The 13,553-nt window shown below is 31.7% G+C and overlaps 2 protein-coding genes across 6 annotated transcripts; one reads left to right on the forward strand and one right to left on the reverse strand.

Annotated features, from left to right (window-relative positions):
- Positions 1 to 451: 451 nt before the first annotated feature.
- LOC120068597 (adenine phosphoribosyltransferase 3-like) lies at positions 452 to 6,738 on the forward strand. Of its 5 annotated transcripts, none has more exons than XR_016525361.1 (7): positions 452 to 899; positions 1,131 to 1,248; positions 2,856 to 2,950; positions 3,683 to 3,832; positions 4,724 to 4,782; positions 5,868 to 6,142; positions 6,433 to 6,738. XR_016525361.1 is itself a non-coding variant. In XM_090308514.1 (6 exons), the coding sequence occupies exons 1-6, from the start codon at positions 818 to 820 to the stop codon at positions 5,919 to 5,921; spliced, it is 558 nt and encodes a 185-aa protein (XP_090164640.1). In that variant the 5' UTR covers positions 452 to 817; the 3' UTR covers positions 5,922 to 6,327. The 5 variants fall into 5 exon arrangements, 2 of the variants coding, with proteins under 2 accessions (XP_090164640.1, XP_038876345.1); XR_016525360.1 differs by having other exon boundaries at positions 453 to 899; positions 5,868 to 5,981; XR_016525362.1 differs by having other exon boundaries at positions 456 to 899; positions 1,131 to 1,241; positions 2,858 to 2,950; positions 5,868 to 5,981.
- A 1,351-nt stretch (positions 6,739 to 8,089) lies between these two features.
- Positions 8,090 to 9,450, reverse strand: LOC120067350 (uncharacterized). The gene has a single exon (XM_039018922.2). It carries the CDS (start codon positions 9,211 to 9,213, stop codon positions 8,338 to 8,340), a length of 876 nt encoding a protein of 291 aa, XP_038874850.1. The 5' UTR covers positions 9,214 to 9,450; the 3' UTR covers positions 8,090 to 8,337.
- Between the last annotated feature and the right edge of the window lie 4,103 nt (positions 9,451 to 13,553).

Raw genomic sequence — 13,553 nt, forward strand, 5'->3', positions numbered from 1 at the left:
TTTTTTGGGATTTAAAGAAAATATATTTTCTCGCTCTTCTCATAGTTTTAGTTCACTTTTCTTTATACACTGGGTTCATTTGACATATAAAAAATTTCATTTGTTGTCATCAGCCATCATGGATCCTTAGAAAAAGAAGAAATAATTTTTTTTCTTTGTTATTGTAAGAGGTAAAACATAGAGAAAGGAGCCTTACCGTCATCAGAGATGTAATTCAGAGAATAAATCTAGAGAAAGAAGACACACCCAAAAATAAAAGAAGGGAGACTTAGATAAAAAAATAATAATAATAAAACAAGATTTGAAAGTTGATAGAGAAATAAAAAAGAAAATATTAAAACGTTATTTAAAGGTTAAATAGCATTTTTGGCCAATTTTTTAGTCCACCTATGAAATTTAAAAAAAAAAAAAAAAAAAAATCTTCCAAATTAAAAGACAGTCCGAAACCCAATTGGAGGTCTGAGTCTCAGTGAGTGAGAGTGGCAGAGCGCGCGAAAATCACCAAAAACAGCGCCTTCCCTTTTCTCCTTCTTCTTCCTTTCTCCTTCCATTTCTTATTATTTCCCACTCTTTTCTATTTTACCCATCTTTTCTCTCGAATCCCCTCTTCAGAGGGTCCACACTTTCGAACCGTTTCTCCATTTTTATTTATACCCAAATCCCCTCTCTGTTTCTTCTCCTTCTCTGCCTTCAACCCATTTCCCCTCTCCCCTTCTCCATACCCTTTTCAACTGCCTTCTCTCAGCCATTCAGTGAGTCAGAGGGGGATAACTCCTCTTTTGACCTTTATCTTGTCGCCCTGTTCTAAGCTTTTGCAATGTCAGCTTACAGAGACGAAGATCCTCGCATCCATGGCATCAGGACTAAGATTCGTGTTGTCCCTAATTTCCCTCAACCAGGTTTGCCCCTCTTCATATTTCTTTAAAACCCTTTCACTGTTCTGGGAAACTCTTTGAATTTACTGCATGTGTCGTTCAATTTTTGTCAAATGGATTCCGGGGTTCTTTCATTTTAAAGGAAGAAGATGACTTTCCCCCCCCAAATTCGTTGGGTCTTTACTTTATAATGAGAGAACCCCTTTTTTTCTTATTTTAATGGGTTTTTTCCTCTGTTGATGGGTGTAATGGCAGGTATCATGTTCCAAGACATAACCACTCTGCTACTCGACCCAAAAGCATTCAAAGATACTATTGATTTGTTCGTCGAGCGATACAAAGGGAAAAACATTTCAGTTGTTGCAGGTGAAAAAGGAAATGAAATATTCTTTATTTATTGTTTTTTTCCTTTTCCATTTTTGAGTATAGATTAATGTATTCTGGCTTTGATGAGGATGATCCAAAGCTGGGTAGAAACTTGTCGCTTTTGATTAGCCTGAAGATGGCGGGGTCCATTCTCTCGAGAAAAAGTGGCTTTAAATGATGCACAAGTGCCCCCATTGCATGAATTTCCGGTTGTTTTTTATAATGCTTTTGGTACATTTTAATCATTGATGAATGGAAGTGACTGTGGGTTTTGTGAGTGATTCTATGTTTGACTATGAGCTTTACTGGTGGGCTATGCCACTGATTGCTGTATGTGACCATCTTTTTACCTGATCAGCTAATACTTGTTCTTTCTCTCTCTCTGGCTTCTGCCTTCTTTTTCCTTGGCCATGTGATTCATATTTATATGCACGGAGGCTGGGGATAGATTTTTACATTGAACCATGACATTTTGGCTCCACCATAATGTGAATTTCCCCTTTGTTATTTTTTTTTCACACAACTGTTGGTTTACTTTATCCACATTTCAATTTTTTAGATTCATGCAATGTCCTTTGTTTCTTGTGAAAAACAGAAACTCTCTTTCTTTAAAGTTAACACTGTTGAACATCTTGAAAAATTTTCTTTGTTGCCTCTATAGTTTTTGTCTGTTTATTGTGGTTGTCCTGTTTAAAGTGTAGTTTACATTATTATTTATTATTCCTACTACTTTTGTATTAACATCTACTGATGATAACAACTAGTGACGAGTAATTGTAACAGTACAAACTGATTTAGAATTTCTGGGGTTTATGAGAAATAATGACCACATATTTAAATTTCTGATAATGACATGACACCTTGATGGTTGTAGGATAACAAACTTTGCATTAAAATCCTGATCCTTTAACTCCAGCTTCATTTCTTTCAATTAACTCCGGCTTCATTTCATTCAATCACTGTGACGGTCCTTCGATGATTTATAACCTTTTCATTACTGTGCTCAATGGAATTTAGTGGGCTCCATATATTCATATCAACCTTACATTAATGAAGATCTTCTTTTACAAATAATTCTAATTCTTATCCAGATACGAAATAAGTGTGTTCTTATCATTTTTGTTAACGTGTGTTTTATCAAATGGGGATATGTGGTTCAATTCAGTGAATTCAGCTCAAAGATTTTGCGTCCATGTTTTATCATGGAAATGTAGCCCTTTACTTTGAAATTGTAGTACTCGATCAAATTCACAGTTTATGAGGTTTTATCCCTTTATTTTGACCAGCACTCACATGTCATTTAGCTAGTAAATAAATCTCTGGTTCTCTTGTGATATTGATATCATGACTGAGATTAACTAGTTCTTAGTTTGACTAAGTTTCTCACATTCATTTCAAGCATTATTTTCTTCCCAAGTACTTTCAAGCATTCATACACTTGCTTATCTCGTTTTGCTGCCCTGCTTACTTGCCTTTTTTTAACCTGCCTATATACATATTTTATTATCATGTTTTCCTGTCTAGAAGTAATGTCGTTTAACATATGACACTTTTCGATCAAAGTAATATCATGCCATCTACATTGATTTCTGAAATCTGAGGTTGCTTGACAACAGGAATTGAAGCTCGAGGTTTTATATTTGGCCCTCCAATTGCATTAGCTATAGGAGCAAAATTTGTTCCTTTAAGGAAACCGAGGAAGCTACCTGGTAATCATTTATACCTATTATGCATTCGTTTAACGAAGTGTTCTCTTCCTCCCCTCTGGTACAAACGTGTCTATGATCTAGAAAACTCTTTCTCATGGCGTTCTGCTTTTTCTAATGTGTAAGCCATACACGAAATGATCTTCACACTCCATTTCCTGGGATCACGTGATTGTGCATTATAATAATTCTTTCACAGGCATTCAAGTATTCACTTGGCTTAACCTTTTTCCGTCCTCCAAGTTTCTCCTTATACCATCTTCTATCAAGAAAAAGTGGTTAAGCGGTGTTCTTATTAGTTATTAGTATCCAGGGCTGTTTGGAGTGATTAGGAAATGGTTACAATCAATTTTGTCATGTTCAAAATCACTCTGAAACATGCTTTAATCATTCAAAATCAATTTAATATGTGGTTTTACACTTTTAAATGTGATTTTCATACTATCCAAATGAATTTTTAAGTGATTAAAAGCATTTTTTTTTTGGTGACTTTAACCCTTTTAAAACTCTCAAACATGCCCTTAGAAGAAATTAATTATCATTGTACCTTCCACATACCGCTTAGGAGATAAATTACGGGATTTATGTAGAGTACATTGAACTAAAATTAGAAGAAAGTTGGATTTCTGGTCCTGTATACCTGCCTGTAGCATAAGTTCAATTATCTTAGATCCTGGGTAAAAAAATTTTCCTTCTATGTCAATAAAGAATTTCATTCAACTATCACCATATCAGGTGAAGTTATTTCTGAAAAGTACATATTGGAATATGGAAGTGATTGCCTGGAGATGCATGTTGGAGCCATCAAACCACATGAACGGGCTTTGGTGGTGGACGACTTGATTGCGACAGGTGGCACTCTTCGTGCAGCTATGAATTTACTTGGTGAGCTACCTTTGATATTCTTATATAAGCTAAAGAAGCTTTTTTTCAAGTTCAGTAATTGTGGGAGTGGAAATTGAACCTTCAACTTTTGAGATGGTAATCTAGTTGTAACTAAAGGGCATGAATTTGATAAGGGGCTAAGAGGTAATAAGTTCAATCCATTTGGTCATCTATCTAAGATTTAATATCTTACGAGTTTCTTTGACACCCAAATGTCGTAGGGTCAAGAAGATTGTCCTGTGAAATTATTCAAGGTGTGCATAAGTTGGCCTAGACACTCATGGACAAAAAATAGAAAAAGATAATTAAAAAATAAAATAAAATAAAAAGATCTTTTGGGATGGTAATTGGTGCCTTAATCACCGATGAGTTATATCCTTATATAGTGGGATATTATAACTTATGGCATAAGAACTGTTTGCTAACGGTAGAAAAATCTATCATACAAAAACTGCAATTTTGGGTCCAGATTTGATGCCTCTTTTTGTTTGATATGAGGTCCTTGTGTCATTTAAAGCTTTAGCCAGTGCCTTGAAGCTTCAGTATAAAGACTGCATAAAGGGAGATTCTGTACTTACTGCAGAATTTGTCTGTTCCAGAAAACAAGCCAAATAATTGATATTATCGTTCAAAATCAAGTGACTAGTGAGTATAGATTCATATAATTCTACATGAAACCTTACATATTGATCTCATAAGCCTAGTTTAATTTTTTAGAACTCAAGGACACAAATGTACAACCTATAGAATAGATCCTGTTCAAGTAAGGTCGTTAATATAATATTGTTTTAAACTGCTCATTCTGTTGTCTGGTGTTCTATATAAGAAACATTAACATGTTTTTTTTTGTTATTATTCACATATTTGTAATCTAAATGCATTGTTTTTCAGAACGCGTTGGAGCGGAAGTAATTGAATGTGCTTGCGTCATTGAATTGCCAGATTTAAAGGTGTGCATGATTCTTCAAACTCCTCAAAGTTGGTGGAATAGTTAGTTAGGACTTGTTTGGCTTTTTCTATAACTTTTCACCCCCTGTTTTTCTTTTCTTTATTATTATTATTATTTTTTGTGTTCATCTGATTATATCACAAATTTGAGATTACAACATCCAAAAGTTTTAATACTTCGTTTGCACATAGTTACTTAAGAAGGAACGAAATATTCTAACCACCATTTGCTGACAAAGTGACAAGTTATCAACAAATTATTTTCCTTCAGCAACCGCAAGTCTTGACTAGTCTTAGTTTGCATTAGTTATTAATGTTGGATTAGAGAAATCACGCCATTAGAATTATGATACTGATAGTGAAATGTTGACAAGGACGATCACGTTTGAATGACTATTTGTTAAGATTTCTCTATTCTTTTTTTTTTTGTTTAAATTTGTTCTTAGATGACTTACATGTAGGTTTAGTTTAGGACAAGTTAAGTTATTCTTCATTCTGAAACTATAGACGTGTAGAATAGTAATTAGGAACATGTTTGGAATGACTTATCAAGTAATTAAAAGTCTCATCAAAACACTTATCAAGTACTTAAAAGTCTCATCAAAACACTTAGTAGCTATTTTTTAAGTATTTGAATAGTTATTTCAAACAAGCCCCAAGGATACAATAACTTGATTTGATGTTGATACTACTCTCCAATGTTCTTATAAACTGTTTTGAAAAGAAAAGCAAAAAGTTACCTATGAAAAACTCCAAGATAGAAAGAACTTATTTGGCGAGGTCGTCACAATGTGGTTGACAGTTTTCACTCAGATAGATTTTTTAATAGCAGTCACATTAAATAATTTGTCCCAAATAGTTGCTCTCTAGTTGTGGAGTATGGTTAGGTGAATTGCTGCAGCCGCAGGTTACATTTTACAGTTTCTATGGATCCCTCTGTATGTGAAGGCAAGTTACTTAATACCGGATTAATAAGATTCAAGTGTTATCTCGATGAATGTGCATTCGTGTATGAACAGAACTTGAGGGTGATTTTTTGACATCCTTTGTCGATAAATGTTGCAACGATGATTTCTTGATGATGCAGGGTCGGGAACGGTTGAACGATAAGCCATTGTTTGTGCTAGTAGAGTACCAATAATGCAGGAAGATGGACTTCCATCCATTGATGCACCAAAGATGGAGATTGCATCTGAGGATGGTATTGGCTGCTTCTCAATTTCCACCTTATAAAGTTTTATATTCAACTCAAAGCCAATGTGACAAAACAAACCATCATCCCTCTCAACCTCCGCCCCACTCCCAGAAAAAAAAAAACAAAAAAAAACTGGTCAAATGGCATTTTCACTGTCCAATGATTTGGTGAGTTTGGGTATGAGCCTTAAAATCTATCTTGTACACCATTCAATAGTGAAAAGGGCTATTCTGATAGATCCTTGTAGTTGGACTTCACATTGTCTCTCTAGTTTCATTCATATAAACATCATTACAATATCTTAAATTAGAAAATCTTTCATTTAACTCGACGACGATATTATTAATTTCAAGCTTCAGTCTACATTGTTTTATTCTTAGACTCTTCCGAAAAAGACCCGTACCCACTTTTCAATTGATGCAAGTTTATGTTCACGTCCCTAATTGTCAATGTGTAGGTGAAGATTGGGAACTAAACTACACACAGGACAATTGTGAAATGGAGAAAGTGAAAAGAAGGAGAAACTAATTGGGTGTTACTTTAATGCAAAGAACGTTGCTTGGAAGCATAGATGTGGAATTTGATGTTGAAGATAAAAGAAAATTGGTTGGAGATTTATAAATAGAGTGAAGAATATATATAATATGTGTGTGTGTATTGATAACTTTTTGCAGCTTTGTTAAATAGGAGAATTAAAGAGGAAAAAAGTTGGGTGTGAAAGCTGAAAGATAGTGAAATGGCAACATCTAAATTAGTTTATTTATATGCCTTTCATTTTCTGTCAAGGAAAGCAAGGTTTGGCCATTTCATTACATTACAACCGTGACTTGCGCTATACTTAATGCCTATTTCTCTGTTACCATTTTTGGATTTTAACATCAATTACAATCCCTTCCCTCTAAATTTTGTCTTCTTTCCTTTTTCCTTTTGCCTTCCCTTTAGTTTTTTTTTTCTTTAAATTATTTAACAAGAAATCAAATTGAATCAAACTTCTGATTTCAATGTTGATTAGTACAAATATTAACTCATTTGAGTTGTATTCATTTTTTTCGGATGTTTTTAATGGATGATGAAGTCTTTTCATTTTTTAAGTTCTACTATTTTTAAATATTTCATTTTTCATTATTAGCATTGGTTTTCTTTTTCAAATTTTGGAAAGAAATATTCTACATATTTATGATTCTACAAGCTTGTCGTCAATTTTCAATAAAAAACTGAACTTTATACAATATTAAGTCTTGATCCATCCATCAAATCATCTATTGAAAAAAAAATTAAGAAAAGACATCATGACTTTCAACGGGAAAAAAATGCTATAATTGAGTAGGTTTCTAATTCAATACATATAAGAATATTGTTTAATTATTTTTAAAAAGAAAATTTGCTACTATATATATGTACATATATTTAATTATACAGGAAGGAAATAAAATGAAGATGCTTCTTCATTTTGGTACAAGCATGTACCAAGTATTTGGTACATTATGGGATAAGAAAAAGGAATAGAAATAATTAAGACTCTATCGGGTAACGTTTTTTTTAATTTTTTGAATGTTCTTTTACAACATCTTTTATTAATTGAACTTAATTTTCAAAAATTAAATAATTTAAATCATCCTAAAATTTTTTTCCTTACAAACTTTTTATATGGACTAAAATAAATTCCAGCTTTCATTTATTTGTCCGGATCTTTATTCTTATTGTGTCACATAATATTTTACATGTCCAAAAAAAAAAAAACAATATTTTTACTAATGTAATGTAACCGATCATATTTGGAAATATTTCGTCAACTACAGTTTCATCCATAAACGAGAGAGATTCAAAATACTTCGACAAATACAATAAATGCTATATATTTATATATAATTTAAATATAACCTTAAAGTTGTAGAATGGGAAATTTAAATGGAATATTATTAACCAAATTGGTATTTTTTTTTTTTTCCAATCATTTTCAAGTACAAAATCTTTCCCTTTCTAATTTCCCAAACACGTTAATTTCTGAGCCAATTCGAAGGAATAACGTTTCTACCCAAATCTTTCGTCTTAAATGCACCAAATTTGCATTAAAAATTAAAATAAATTAGCCCATTAATTAGTTAACATTTATATGAAAAATAAACCGTAAATATTGTTTAATTAGCATTTATCAACACAATTTTTTTACATTAACCACACGATTAGTATATCAACAACGGTCACTGGCAAAAATGACCCATTAAAAAAACCCAAAAAAAGAGAAAATTTGTGTTGATAAATGCAGATGAAAATTGAAAAAAATTTCAACTCATCCCCAAAATAAATCCGAAAATATTAAAAAAAATGATAATAATGATTTTGCAATTTTTTTAAATTTTTTTTACAATTTGTAGATGATGAGGAAACAAGGGAGAACCGCACGCGAGTCGAACACGAATAACTCGCCATTTTCCCCACTCACTGAGTCGAGTCCAACTCGCCCTTCCAGAAACGGGTCGGGCTTCACCAGTTGCTTCGAAACCCGACCGGCGATGACCCGACATACCAACATCGCCCTTCTCCCTCGTCCGCCGCCGGCGTTCTCATGAGCCACCCCACTTCCAGCGAACGTGCAAATCGCCACCGCCGATGACGACCCTCTCACCCCTAGGAAACTCCACGCGCCGCCGCATCCGTCGTATTTCGCAGAGTCTGAAGTGGGACCCATGCAGTGAAACCTCATGACCTCGTTCCCATCGGCGACACAACGGGCATTCTCCTCGTCGGCGGGACATCCCATCGCCGCTTTAGCCTTAACCATTTCACGATACTCTTCAAACCGAGCCACCGTCTTGGACCCATTCTGGACCTTGAAAATCATTTCGACCTGACCCGTAAACGCCTTGGGGCTCCAGCTCGTATGGAAGATTATCTCAACCACGCTCCGGGAATGGTGACCCTCCGGCAACTCTGTCACCGCCGGAAAGATAAGATCGTCAGCCCTGATTAACGGACGGGACGAAACGCTCGTTCTAGGCCGAGTACAGGGAGTCGAACCGGGTTCCGATTTCGCGAGTCTTGGGTTTTTTGGAACCGGTTGTTTCACCGGCGGCGAGTGTTTGGGCTTCTTGTTCTTCGATTTAGTGGTTTCGACGACGTCTTTGAGACTCTGAACGCTTTTCCGGCAACTGGCACTGGGGATTAGATTTTTAGGGGTTGGATGATAAACGTCTTCGAAGGCTCTGGATTTGCACTGAAGGGATTTGACCCACGCCATTAACGGAGTTCAATGCAACACCGTCGCCGCCGCCGCCGCCGTCCTCGTCGGAGATTCGCCGGACTTTTTTTGTGTGTCCAGAAAAAGAGAAAAAGGAAAAAGGGTCAAGTTGGGGATTGGGTGTGTCTCATTGTTCGTCGCTGTGTGTGTACAGAGAGAAGTAGAAACGGAAGGAAGAGGCGCAGGCGCCATAATAAATGGTGGTTTTTATTTACTACACCCACTCACCTTTCTCAAATGACCACTTTGCCCCTCCCTTTATATTTTTTCTTTCGTCTTCCCTAAATATTTCCTAAATTTTCCGTTTTTTTTTCCACCAATCTTTATTATTGTTCTTCGATATTTAATTTTAGATCTTATACGTTTGTGAACTTCATCGAATTTCATGTTCAATAGTTTATGAATTTGTAACTGTGTGTTAAATAGGTTCTTTGATAACATTTATTTTTTCAAAAAAAAGTCATGAACCTACGTGATTTAACACTAAATATTTATGATAGATATAATTTTCAATTTTAAATTTAAGGATTGATTATGTTTTTAAAATTTTTTAAATGTGTTAAAGATTTATTGAACATAAAATTGAAAGTTTAAGGACTTATAATAGACATTTTTAAAATTCATGAATTTACGAGACACGTAAATGAAAGTTAATGGACTAAACTTGTAATTTAATTTTTTATAATAAAATAATTAAACATGTTCTTCTAGACATATTAAGGTGTCCCTAGTCCATATCACTTGAAAAGAAAATAGAATTTATGAAATGGCCTAATTGAAAATTATACAAAATATCCTCCCACTTTCAAAACTACTAGTAGTTGCATTAATAAATTTAACATAACAAAAATGTCGAAAATGTTCTAAACACAAACATAGGGACAGAAATCGTTTATCTACACCTCATCTGGTCTCTCTACCATTTTTCTCTCTTCTCTGCTTGAATATATGAACACTTATCTATTTTTCATTCCTCTTTAACTCCGCCTTATTCCATTCTTGGATCTCTAATCAAATATATATAAACTCATGGAACCACAAATGACATTGGGACTTACATGTTTTTAGCAAGGTTGTATGTGTTAGTAGTTGGATCGAAGTTTCCATGTTTAAGTTAAATAAAAAAAAAATAAAATAAAAAAAAACGAATTTGGATCATAATTTTGAGGACAACCAAAGAAAAGTATAAATTATCAAATTTATAGTAATAACTTTTTTCAATTTTTTTTATAGTTTAAAACTTCAAATTAGTCTATTTATTAGGGTCAAGGAAGAAGATTGTTCATGATTGAAGATGCTATTATTTTGTTAGTCCATTTTATATTTGATGACCCATCATTTAGTTAAGTTAGGTGGTTGATTTGAGATTTCGTAGAATTCGTACTTTAACTTAAAATTTTGATTCTTGATGGATTGTTGAGAGAAAATAATGTAAGCATTAAATAAATACGAGAAAATTGAGAATATCTATATGAATTATTTTCAAATAAATTATTTATTAATTGAAGATAACTTCAAATAAATTGATTGTTTGAGAATTGAAATATTTTGTATTTATGTTTAGAAATGTCTAGAAATGATAAGTTTATTTAAAATTGTGATATTTAAGAAGGAAGTAAAAAAAAAAAAAAAAAAAAAAAAAAAAAGTGCTTGGTTTCATATATTAATGGTAAGAATTTTAAAATTTTTCAAAAGTTGGAAGAGTATTTTGTTAAAAAAATTAAAATATTTTTTGAAACAAAATTAAGCGTAAAGATAAATTGTAACTTTTATTTTTTTTAATTGATGGGGGGTGTTATGTTCACCCACGTGGACCCGGTTTGATTTTCTCCAGCAGGGATCAGAAAAGAACATTGAGAAGAAGAACAAAACGAAATTAAGTCTCACAAAACAAAACTTCATCAAATGTCTTCCTGACCTTTGTGGTCCCCATTTTCCTTTTTCTTTTCTTTGGCCTGATGGATTTAATTAGATCCACGTGATTATGTATTGATGGTGATCTTATGTTACGCCTTAACCCCACTTGATTATTACCCCCTACTCCACTTCTCATTTTTAAATTTTATTTTCCTCTTTTCTTTGGAAATGCAACTAATTAATTCTCATTTCTAATTAGATTCATTCACTCTATTTTCTCGTCAATCGAATATGCGTGGTATGTGCATTCTTTCTCCTTTACATGTCATGTTATTCTTCCCTTCAAATAAATTGACTGTTCGTTGTGTCATGTTCATAAATTCTATTATTTTAAAAAAAATTGTTATCCCTATGTTAGTTCACTATGTTCGTTTGGAAAAAAGAAATTTATTTTGTCTAAAGTAATAATAATAATAAAATTTGTGATGTGCAAAAAATTAAAATAAAAATCAACGTGTAATATATATATATATAGGTATAATTTTTCGTACGTATGTGATTTAGATCTATTGTAGAGATTAGAGAAGAGCTCTATCATTACAATTATTGTTTTTTCATAATTTATTTTGTTGTTTTTCTAGTGGTACTATTTTGTCTATTTGCTCAACCAGAAAAGTCTTCCTCAATTATATATATATATATGGGAAAAAAATCTTCCTTAACTACACTTCTTGAGAGGGAACTAATTTAGATTTTCTAATGTATTATAAAAATTAAAATTGAATTACAAACTCTATGGCAAAAAACAAGTTAATAATAATAATAAAATAAATAACAACTTTAAGGAAAAAGAGTTCGAAATTGGATTAATAATACTCTTAATTAATGTTTAATTTAAAACTATTTATTTTATTTTATTTGAATCGATCGATCGATCAATTAATTAATATAACTATAAATTAAATAACACTAAATTTAATTTATGATTTCCTTGAATTTAGTTAACTTTTTTCCTTTTTTTTTTTTTTTTTTATCAACAAAAATTGTAAAACATTCCCATGTTATATTAAATATATTATTAATTATGTTTTCTAGGTAAGCAAAAACAAACTTATATTCAAATATCAAATATTTATATGAATACAATATATGTGATCCAAAAGGGCTACAAATATCATAGGAGTATTTGACCAATAAATTATAAATACAAAATTTATCATCTAGGATTGTGAAATAAAATTCATTCAAATTGAGAAAACGAATATAAATTAAACTCACCTAAAACTTATAAGTTGTTTGACTTATGAACCCACAAATTAAAGACACAAAGTTACGTAATTAAATTTAAGATTTTATAGCTGATTAAATTTCACAATCTTATACTTACACCATCAAAGTTTATTCAAACAATAAGCAAAATATGTATGGAAAGATATAAGATTTAAAAAATTAAGGGTAATTGTTTTAAGAAAAAATTATCTTTTGATCCCAAGTTTTGGGTCTAATTTTTATTTAATCCGTAGGTTTCAAAATGTTGCATAGTTAGTTCTTAAATTTTGAGTTTGGTTTTAATTTAGTCCATAAGTTTCAAAATGCTACAATTTTACCTTTGACATTTAAATTTTGTTTTAATTTGGTCTCTATGTTTCGAAGTTTACACTTTTAACCTCAATTTTTCACTAAATACTCACTTTCCATCTTTTGGATTAATTTATGTTAATAAATTAAAAATCGTTAAAATAATTATAATTAATTAAGTTTCACTTTTTTTTTCATCACTTTTAAAATTAAATTTAAAATTTCACTTTTAATTATTTTTAATTAATAGAAATTGACGTCAATGATTGAAAGTAAATATTTAATGAAAATTGAGGTTAAATATGTAAAAACTTGAAAACCATGGACCAAATTGAAACAAAACTCAAAATTGTAATATTTTAAAACGTAGGGACTAAATTGAAACAAAACTCAAAATTTAATGATTAAATGTGTAGCATTTTAAAAACTAAGGACCAAAAAGATATTATTTCCTTGTTTTAAACAACAAAACTACTGAAAATATCTACAAATATAGTGAAATGTCAATGTCTATCAGTAATAGATAGTGATAGACACTGATAAACATCTATCACGGATAGTGTCTATCACGGATAGATGGCACTGATAGATATCTATCAATGTCTATCACTATCTATTTATGATAGACAACGACATTTTGCTATATTTATAAATAAGTTGAATAATTTTCTTATATTTGAAAAGACCTTTTAATTAAGGGTATAGCAAATCGTAGATAATCTTAAATTAGTAGAATTATTAAGAAGTTCAATTTGGAAGGGTAGTGAACATGATCACATTATGAGAATTCTCTTGCAATCTTTACTTTTTCTCTTTTTCTTTCTCTTCTTTTTGCTTTCTTTTCTTTTCTTTTTTCTTTTCATTATGTATTTCTCTATGAAGGATCTAAGATAGTCTAAGTTGAT

The sequence above is a fragment of the Benincasa hispida genome, chromosome 12 (assembly GCF_027475165.1).
Source record: "Benincasa hispida cultivar pf3 chromosome 12, pf3_genome.v1.1, whole genome shotgun sequence".
Classification (NCBI taxonomy): Eukaryota; Viridiplantae; Streptophyta; class Magnoliopsida; order Cucurbitales; family Cucurbitaceae; genus Benincasa; species Benincasa hispida.

Excerpts from the sequence above, each read along its gene's own strand:
- LOC120068597 (XM_090308514.1), top strand. The coding sequence starts at position 818 with ATGTCAGCTTACAGAGACGAAGATCCTCGCATCCATGGCATCAGGACT. Across the intron at positions 900-1,130 it reads CCCTAATTTCCCTCAACCAG|GTATCATGTTCCAAGACATA; the intron begins GTTTGCCCCTCT and ends GTGTAATGGCAG. Across the intron at positions 3,833-4,723 it reads TGCAGCTATGAATTTACTTG|AACGCGTTGGAGCGGAAGTA; the intron begins GTGAGCTACCTT and ends ATTGTTTTTCAG.
- LOC120067350 (XM_039018922.2), bottom strand. The coding sequence starts at position 9,213 with ATGGCGTGGGTCAAATCCCTTCAGTGCAAATCCAGAGCCTTCGAAGAC.